General features: G+C 45.2%; 1 protein-coding gene across 3 annotated transcripts; it reads left to right on the top strand.

Moving 5' to 3' along the window:
* On the top strand, positions 1-8,937 carry LOC128878355 (protein bowel-like). Of its 3 annotated transcripts, none has more exons than XM_054126487.1 (3): positions 1-738; positions 3,384-4,170; positions 4,655-8,937. In XM_054126487.1, exons 2-3 carry the CDS (start codon positions 3,395-3,397, stop codon positions 5,496-5,498), a joined length of 1,620 nt encoding a protein of 539 aa, XP_053982462.1. In that variant the 5' UTR covers positions 1-738; positions 3,384-3,394; the 3' UTR covers positions 5,499-8,937. The 3 variants fall into 3 exon arrangements, with proteins under 3 accessions (XP_053982462.1, XP_053982463.1, XP_053982464.1); XM_054126488.1 differs by lacking the exon at positions 1-738 and adding an exon at positions 747-1,161; XM_054126489.1 differs by lacking the exon at positions 1-738 and adding an exon at positions 747-1,098.
* The last annotated feature ends 1,245 nt before the right edge of the window (positions 8,938-10,182 follow it).

The raw sequence follows: 10,182 nt of genomic DNA on the forward strand, positions 1-10,182 counted from the left end.
CCTGTGCTCCAGGTTCTCGTTCCGTCTCGGTCTTACTCCGATTGGCTGGGCACCGTCGGATTCTGTCGCACCGTCGACGGCCAGGAGCGAGCCACTCTGAGCACAGCATCCAGCAGCAGCGCTACTAGCGGCAGCCGTACAGAAAGACTCCCAGGCAAGAGTCCGTGGTCGTTTTTACCTGTGTGACCATGTGCGTGTGGACCATGCGTGTGCCACGGTCTGCGTGGGTGTGCGCCGAGGTAGCCTACCTGGCGGCGTCCGACACGCAGTAAACCGCGCGCTCTTTGGTATCCACGATCCAGAAAGAAGGGAACGGCCGTTCACGGTTTTCTATCGCGTTGTTTCGACGATCTCCGTCCAGGAAGCTCGAATACGTGACAGTGTTGAGCGACGTGCCGCGATCCAGGCAGTAGGATCGCTCCTGGGAGCGATCGAGCCCACCGAAACGGTGGATCCTCTGCGATCGAGCTCGAGTGGGTTTCTCAGTGTCGCCAGTGGTGGAATCCAGTGTATGTGTGCTTACGTGGGTGCCCCGATAGGTTGTTTCCACGATAAGAAGGAATTCGAGTCGCCGAGGACTCGATGTAGCCGTTCTTTAAGCGGCATTCCTACCGTCAGCGACGTCGACGATCGATCGCTGGACAAGGATCGAGAATCGCCGTGGGAGATGCGACGGGTGGACCGTTCGAGAATAATAAACGCGTGATCTGGGAACGTTCCTTGGCCGGCGTACACCTGGTGAGCATTTTCATCGAGGATCGGTCTCGTCTGGCGGTTTTCGTGCGGGATACGGGGAAAACGAACGGGGCCCACGTTCGAGGTGCATTCCTGTTGGGCATTCGCGATTTCAACATGGCCGTTGGGACTAGCCGTGACCGCTGGGTCCGCGGAAGCCATGTTGGCAGGTGTGCTCGACTCGAGATAACCAGTTCACGTTCGTGGAACGCACGCGGCTGGCGAACTGGAACGGGTTCCACGTATTATCGAGGAATCGTGGATACGCTTCTGTTGCCATGAATTTTCCGCGATTTTTCGTGGTTTTTCGGAGTGAGGGTTCCTTCGGTGGTTGTACCGCGTACAGGCTCCTGGGCTGATTAGGTGCGCTCAATGGAAATTACGAGTGGTCGAAGCCGTAGGGCAGCCGTGGGCGGTTTTTAAATGGTATCGTTTCGTGGATTGTTTTTAATAACGCGTTGTATTGTTTTTCAAGTGTTTTCGTACGTGCGAACACTTTTAAAATAACGTCGTTTGGGATGTTATTTTATTTTATAATTATTTGAAGTAATTGCGAGTGATATCGTTGTATAGAAATACATGTAAAATCTCGAGGAAATCTGGACACCTTTTAAACGATATCAATGATATTAGTGATGAATATGATTCTTGAAAATTACATCAGACGAAATCACAATAAGGGAGAGGAAAAGAATGCGTTGGCATTTTTGAAAAGTAAAAGGGCTAACCTGAACAGGAATATCGAACTATCCGTTGTGAAATTTTTGTTGGAGATTGATGAATGAAAAGAGTAAACAAACCTCTCCAGGCAAATTACGATGGAACTTCTGAGGCAGTGGCGTGTGTAGATTAACCAGGGCCCCGTGGCTAATCGCTCCGAGTAATGTCGTTGTCCAAACTGAGAAGACTTCTTAATATAAGACTTCTTACTTCCAAGACTTCTTACTAACCAAGAAAAATGGAAATAAATAAACTGGGATATTTAATCATTTTTTTCACGTCAAACAAGAACCTTTAACTGTTACATGAGGGTTGTCCGAGGAAACCATACAATGCCTATGGGTTCTGTCGATCGATCGACTCTCAAACCTTCTAAAGTTATTTAGGTTCTTTTTCTGATTACGATGTTAGACATTTCGAAATTTACCGTAGCTGCCAAAAATCAACGAAAAATTTTGTCTGTCGGTGCTTATCCAGTTCCTATTGACCTTTTTGTGCTCGCGCTATTAATATTTTATTCTCGCTTTTCTACGGTGTATCTCGCGGCAAGTATAATAAAATGATACAACACGTTATGTTTTATCGTTTCACTGATAAACTTTATCGTACAACGCTTTACAAGTTTCCTACTAAAAACTTCCATTAAAGACGATTACTAGTTTATCAATCATAAACGGTAATCTATGAAAGTAGGTCACGTGGCTGATATTATAGTAAAAATATAAATTTTTCTATGAAATTAAACGCAGTCTGAAATTAAAATTAGATTTTGAGTTATAAAGGAAAGTACTAAAATAAATTAATACAAATAGTAAAATTCGGTGATTCGACTTGCCTCTAGTGTTCGAGACACGTGAAGGTTCAAAACAACTTTTCAACAATGTTGACAGTAAATAAAAACGCTATTAAAATATCCTGGTATTTATCGCTTGAAAATAACACGAGTTTAACGGGTGACTCGCGCTAGTACCAAGATGGCGGATACGTTTAGCCTTGTCAAATAGATTTGTAGTACCCAAAGGATAATTGTACGCGAGAATGTTCGCACTCATTGTTCTTATTATTATTACCTCTGCAACGAACCGTTTGGTTCCTTTTTATTCGAATGGATTGGTAGATTAAACGAGGATTTAGGAGCGTTGTAAACTCTGCCGTAGTCCTTGAATCGCGTTTCCAAGGCGTTTCGTAATCGAGGTACACGTTACCGTTTTGCAAGAACGTGAAAGTAACTTTGATGCTAATAATCACGCTACTTCAGATATCGCTCGTGGGATTTCCACTTCGGGTATTTTAAATTTCCCACAGGCTAGACGTGATATAAATAAATGACAGTGGAAAAATATTTAATGAGCGACTTCTTCGATCTTACGCAGGCTACGATAATATTCTCCCTTTTTAATACAAAGAAATGTCCGAATAAAAGTAGTTCCATAGTTAGGCCGAAAGCTACTGGAACCGATATTCGAGGCTTTTACGATCTGGTTCTTTACAGTTAATACCAATCGAGGCATCCGGTTGCGTCCTAGCTTCCTCGAGGGTCGACTGGCACACCGATACGATAGATCTATCCCGGTGAAATCGGTGCCAAAGTAGATCCTGAATCAAAAAATTTCTGCGATGAATCAACTTCGCAATTTTTAATAATAGTTACAAACAGAGTGATGCCTAGGTATCTCGTAGATAACTTAAGTCCGGATTACATCGGAGCATAAACTACTCAGTTAAATACGAAACAAGCATTTTCAATATTTTCAACCTTTTACCATAAGCTATCGAGGGATATCTTCCGATATACCACCGTCTAGATTACGTCTGCGCTCGTATCGGTGTCCCGTTTGACTCCTGAAGAAGCTACCCGCAAGTCCAGATGGCTCGCTACGAGCCACGAGCTACCAGAGTATCACCAATCGTCATCGTCTGAATTGCAGGTGTCATCGGTATGCCGACGGACATCGTGGTTTCGTCGGCCTCGGCCTCGGCCACGGTCTCGGAAGAGACCAGCAGAGGTCGAGACCTGAGCCTTGGGCCGTCGTCAAGGTCAGCCGCCTCTTCAGCCTCCTCGTCCTCGGGTTCAGGGGCGCAGTCGACCTCCAGAGGCTTCGACCCATCCAGCGCCCTGGCCGCTTATCACCATCATCGACACAGCCTGGTGGCGGGTCTGGGTCACCCCCATCATCGCGAATCGTCAGCGTTCGTGCCAGTCGTGCCATCCAGGCTACACCTGGCGCCCTATCCCGGGGAAATGCATCCCCACCTGACAGGTCCTCCCCCGTCCTCGTCGTCGACGTCGAATTCGGAGCACGAGGTGGGCGCGGAGCCTTCCGTCGCCAGAAAGTCCTCCTCCAGCTACGAGATCATGGCGATGATGGCCGACAAGAGGAAGGAGTTAGCCGCGAGAGCTCTCCTTCTGCCTCCGCCGCCCCTCTTGGAGCCACCCCCTGGATATCCCGTGTTCGCCGGTCCGTTCCCAGCCGGATCGGCTCTCTACCCACCTGGCGGCCCTCTGGCCCATCAGCACCTGGACAGAAGACTGCTGAGGGCTCCTGGAAGAGCCTCCAGGCCCAAGAAACAGTTCATCTGCAAGTTTTGCAATCGGCAGTTCACCAAGAGCTACAATCTCTTGATCCACGAGAGAACCCACACGGACGAGAGGCCGTATTCTTGCGACATCTGTGGCAAGGCTTTCAGGAGGCAGGATCACCTCAGGGATCATAGGTAATTTACGTTGTTCATCGAGAACGATGGCGCGGAGCGAATGGGCACGGGTTTAATCGTTCGAACCGATTGCAGTACTCGATCTAGGGAAACGTGCAGAGCTTTCGAGAGCACGATAGTTAACGTCGATACATATTATCGTAGGAAATCCTCTTCTAAGTTGTAAACTCTTTCTAAATAGGGCAGTGGTCCCAGGGTTAATCTTTTGGAGGCGAAATGTGGTCTGTCCTGGGTAGTGTACTCTGTAAATTATTCGAGACGTCCCCAGTAATTCGTATTCCATAGCTACCAATATATACTACCCTTTACAACTATTTCTTCTCACCATTGCCAATTTCCCTTTCTAATCCGATCCCTCTTTACCCTCGTCCTACGAATTATGAAGATTGACAGCATTTTATATTTCGTAACTACCGATGTATACATTCCTTTGCAAGTATATCTTCTCGTCGCAGCACCGCTAATTTCCCCTCTCGGATTCCAGGTACATCCACAGCAAAGAGAAGCCGTTCAAGTGCGGCGAGTGCGGCAAGGGTTTCTGCCAGAGCCGCACGCTGGCGGTGCACAAGATCTTGCACATGGAGGAGTCCCCCCACAAGTGTCCCGTGTGCGCCAGGAGCTTCAACCAGCGCAGCAACCTGAAGACACACCTGCTCACCCACACGGACCACAAGCCGTACGAATGCACCTCCTGCGGCAAGGTCTTCCGCAGGAACTGCGATCTGAGGCGGCACGCGTTGACGCACGCGGTGGGCGACGTGCCGCCCGAGGCCCTCGAGGAAGCCCTCAGGGACGACGACAGCCCCGAAGAGGACGGACCGGAGGCTGGCTCGTCGTCCTCGACCTCCACGTCCGCGAATTCTTCTCTGACAGCCGCCACGACGAACTCAGCGTACCAATCCCAAGGATCCTCCAGCCAGACGCAGACACCTCCAGCTCCAGCGTCCTCCCTGCCTCAGAGACCTCAGCTGCAGATCAGAAGAGACTTGCTGCCCGCCGCGAAGCCGTCCACGGTGACCAGCGGCGGGATCGGTCATTCCGTCGCCCAGAATCCACCACCTGCTCATCCACCCCCGCCGCCGTTGATACTGACCTCCTACAGACGGAGAATCGGTTCGCCGGGTCCTTCGAGGGTGCTCCTCGAGCTGCAGGAACGCGAGAGGGAACGGGAACGGGAGATCGAGCACAGCAGGGAGAGGGAACGCGAACGAGAACGAGAGGAAGAGGTGCCTCGTCCTCCAAGAGCGCCTACTCCTCAACCTCCGCCGCCACCTAGGCCAGCTCCTGCCAGGCAAGGGTTCACCATCGCGGACATCATGCGTCGGTAGAAGGAACGTTCGACGAATGCCAGTGAATTCAGGGAGGATGCGATTTAAAACGCCGTTGGCTTGGGAATCGATCGAGTGATGTTCCGTTTTGCATCGAGTGGGAAAGGGACGTGGCTTGTGTTTGTTAAGGCATTGTTCAGGCGAGGCGACTTACGCGCTAGTTTTCGGATGTAGCTTTCAGTCGATACTCAAAATATCAGTATTCAAATATTACGTCCTGTAACTATCGCGCGACTATTAGATGCAGCGATTGTTTCTTTAGAATTTCGCACGTTTCACGAATTTTCATTCAACACCATCCCGAGTATCCAGTTTCCAACTGACTGCATGCTACCTCTGAAAATTCACGCGTAAATCGCTTCGTCCGGGTAAAGGAATTCTCCGAATGGCGTGGATCCAAGTATCGAGGCTCTTTTATCGAACTGTGAATTTATCCTGCCTGGATCTTGTGCCTCTCGTTTCGTAGAGATTCGCCTAACCGCGGTAGGAATATTGTCACGAAATTCGTACGACGCCATTTCTTGCAACCGATATTAGCAAATCATGTAAAAATATATATTTTTTATAGCCGAGGTTCGTCGAGAGCGAAATTGAATTACCGATCATGTATTATATCGTCGAGTTCAATGATTAGCGAACGTCAAAGCATTTTCTAACTTTTCCTCCTTTTGTGTTTTTTTTTTTTTTTTTTTATATTAAGAATTAAGCGCGTCAAGTATTCACGTTACTTCTTATAGCTACTATTAATAGAACGTACGTTGGTAAATACAGATTTTTATAACTTTTGTACATATCGATATATAATTAAGAAAATGTGTGGGTCCACGTGATTGTTGATTTTCCGCGGAAAACAAAATGGAATTTGCAAAAAGAGAAATTATATGAAATTGTATAAAAATTTTGTAACAGATGTGCTTCGAGCAAGTGATTGCATAAATTGCGCGTGAGAGAGGGTTACGATTCGATTAACAAATCGTGACAATATTTTTGCTGTCGCGCGATATTTTAACCCTCTATGAGCCCACGTGACTTTCAGGCCTTCAACTATTAATTGTTTTTAGTGATTTTTTTTTTTCATAGAGAAACTTCCCTAATTTTTGTACAACTTTGAGAATATCTTAGGCACGGTTCAAAGTAGATTTGGTAATTCGTTGAATTCATTTCAACAATCGGCACCGTCAACCTGAAATATCAAAGTAAACGTCTCGCTAGTTGTCCGCAGAAAAGACACACTCGGTCCATAGAGGATTGATTTGCGAAAACAATTTAAATTGTTGCTCGACGATAATCTCTGGCCATGATACCGCATGGGAGAGGATGGGAAAAGTACAATGTAGACAGTCGAATCCATGAACCTCGACGAAGATTATGTTAACGCGTTGCGCGCGTAATTGTGTATATAGAAGTATACGTTGAAATTCAGTCGACGCTGGAATACTAAATTTTATTTCACGAGTCGCGCGTGAACGAACAATTTCGTGACCGTCGGATCATGCGTGGCGGACTGCGTTTATAAGTTAAAAATCTGTGCAATCTTCGAATTTCTATTTTGCACGAGTGTCCCAGGGTTAACGTAGAAATAAGAAAAACAAATCCAGTTAAACGCCCGTTCTAAAAAAAAAAAAAAAATTCTGTCCGAGTGTAATTAGCGCGTACCGTTCGACATAGTTCGGAGGATTTAGAATTTCAAAAGTTATCCGTATGGAGATAAAGGAGATTCTCTCGAATGTAAAATTTTTCGTTTTAGATTCCAACGTTTTGGTTGATCGATCGATCCTCCGATCGTCTTGAGCGGTGCATTTGGGACACCCTGCTGCAACACGTTCGCTACCACCGCATCCTGAAGAGCGATGACTGTTAGTTTAAAAAAAATATAACTCGATTAACATCGCGGTACTTCATCCTGAATTTCGAGGGTTGTTTTCACCCTACGAATAAGAGTATCAGAGAAAATTCTGGCTTAGTATCATCCACCACAAAAAGTTAGTATTCCAAGAATTTAAATTGTTACCTAGCGTTATAATTGATGTCCGAGTTAACCAGGAGCCACACTGTAAATTAAATTAATTTATTCCTAACGCGATTAACAACACCAGTGACACGTGGTAGCGAACGCCGTTGAATGAACGCGTATTTGAATGATGTCGCGAATATATAGATCGTCGCTGAAATAGAGAGGATGACGCGTGAATTTTCAAAGCGGAGGTGAGATCTTTAAGAGGTCCCACGGGAAAGAGGAGACGAGCTCGTCGAGTTGGTCGAAAAAGAAGGTCCACGGAGAATGGCTCCTTTGTCCACGGGGTTTCCAGGAGGGGGTAATGCAAATTTCGTGGCCACGGGAGCAACCTGTGCCACCGTTGCCACGGGTGACAGGTGCAATAGGGTGTCGAAGCTACTTGGTTTTTCGGTGGTACCTGCTCCCTTCTAAAAATATATATCCCCGACTCTAGACCAACGCCCGTGTCCTCTCCTTTTTCTTCTGTTGTTCGGCCGGCGAGGATCATTACGGGTTCTTTTGTGACCCGGGATGCACCTAACCGCAACGATCCTCCACGGTTTTACTGCCAACCCGAAACGCGTTTTCTTTCGGTTGGATCTCGAGGGGACGAGGGGACGGACCTCTTGGAATTCGTGAGTCGGACTCGTTCCACGCCTCGTTTCACGTTGGTTCGACGTCGAACCCTTTCATGCGGGAGCGTGTTCATCCGGAGAAATGTTTTTCGTGACCTTTCGTGACGGGACATGTTGTAATTAACGTGGGCTGATCGGGCTTAGTTCGTTTAACGTTAATATTTTCGTCGACCAGCTTCTTCTTGGAGGGATGTAACCATGGAGAGTGCTCGCGATTTATTTTCGGAGGAAATGCAAAGAACTCCGTATCGACCATTTTAGGAACATATTTGTTTACCACTGAGAGAGGTTCATGATTTTTTTATACGAGGAAAGAGTTATTATTTAAAAAGTTGTAGACAGGAGGTCTAGACGAGGTCTAGATTCGAATCCCTTACATTTATTATAATATTAAATAAACTATTCCCGTTCAGCCCATATTTGCTATATACATACATATTTGTACTTTCGACGACACCATTTGCAATTAATTTTTAGGAAGTTCATCGAATGAAATTCCTTGTATGCGTGCGAAAGTAACGGTAGAGCGAAGTGTAGCTAGAGTGGAAGACAAAGGAAATTAAAATATTTTGTACTATTTTTAAACATACCTAATGTATAGTGATATATGGAAAATGTACAATATACTATGTACAACGAACGTCGTCCGCGGGATCAATTACAAATTCGCGGACGATTCAAGTGTCCTGTTATTTTATACGTTATCAGTTTACGTCTTGCACGAGCATCTATATTTTTAGATATATAGGAGAGTTAAGCGAGTTTGTAAATTATATTAAGAAAAATGAAATAAAAGATATTAGAAGCACTCGTACGTCTACTTAAGTTTAATCGTAATTAATAATGCCAGTATTGCTGCTTGTAACGGGGCTTATATCGTTAAATAAATATTTATTTATTTATTTTTATTGATTTGATAGCATCGATCAAGTTTTCGACGTTATTAACTGTAAGTATACGATACGCCAGCACATTTTCATCGGTAGGTAAGTCATTGAACCGATAGTATCGGCAGATAATAGAATGTCTATGGTATCAGCAGTGAACGACCATGTTTTCTACATAACCAACATTGAGTAAGGAAGGCAGCGTTCTGATGGGCAATTGGTAAACGATTAATAAAGTTTCCTGCATTGCCAACAGCTGGCGAAGGAAAAGAATACTTTAGGAGCAGTTGGTAAGCCAGTTCCCGCGAAAACTAAGCTGATTCAACAAACTGAAATCGGGAAAATCAGTATTCTGTACTTACTTTATGGAGTGGCGATGATTAGAACGACAATCGTCAGAAATGACTATAACAATACGACAAGGATAATTACATTTTATATAAATATAAAATATACGTTTGCACAACTATTCTCGGCTTGGTACTAACTTGTCACGAGTGCCATTCTCGAAGTTTCGTTAAACGATAATGAAAGTGCACGAGGATGTTCGGAAATTTCCTGTAAACAAACACGTGGTATCATTCGTCGTCTTTATTCCTCAGGTTCGAAACAAAACACGGATTTGTTTAAACTACTTAAAATGAAGAAGTTGTAAGTAAAACAAACAGGTGGTAAAACGTCGGCCCTAGATCTTCCAATTTACCCAGAATCGGCCAATTAACCGCTCTGAAACGTGCCGCGTATCTTTTATTTGCCATTTGTCACCGTCGAGAATACTTTTTACGCTCACTGTATAACGCCTCGCATTCAGCTTGTCGCGCGCCGCTGACAGAAGAGGGATTTGCTTTCGGCGCTTTACCGGATTTACCGAGACACCTCGTGAAACACGCCCATGTTTGACTTCAGCTTTTGAGTTGCGCCGAAATTTTCACTGGAACTCGCCGACGAATACAAGAGACACAGGACTTATCGCGACGTGCAACGACGCGTCGAAATAGATTTGGGTGCTCTTTTCTTTTTTTTTAATGGTTCATAATTTTAGTTTTTACAACGCATGAAATTTTCATCAAGTTGCCTCTTGCATTGCATTTTGATTTAAAATTCGAACAAAATTTATGCAAAGTCTGCATGTTTTAAAATAATTAAATTTTTATGCCGTTTTTTTC

This window comes from Hylaeus volcanicus, chromosome 6 (genome assembly GCF_026283585.1).
Source record: "Hylaeus volcanicus isolate JK05 chromosome 6, UHH_iyHylVolc1.0_haploid, whole genome shotgun sequence".
Taxonomy (NCBI): domain Eukaryota; kingdom Metazoa; phylum Arthropoda; class Insecta; order Hymenoptera; family Colletidae; genus Hylaeus; species Hylaeus volcanicus.

What these genes read in the sequence shown, in the direction of transcription:
- LOC128878355 (XM_054126487.1), top strand. Translation starts at nt 3,395, where the DNA reads ATGCCGACGGACATCGTGGTTTCGTCGGCCTCGGCCTCGGCCACGGTC. An exon ending in GATCACCTCAGGGATCATAG is followed by an intron (nt 4,171 to 4,654) that starts GTAATTTACGTT and finishes CTCGGATTCCAG; the next exon opens with GTACATCCACAGCAAAGAGA.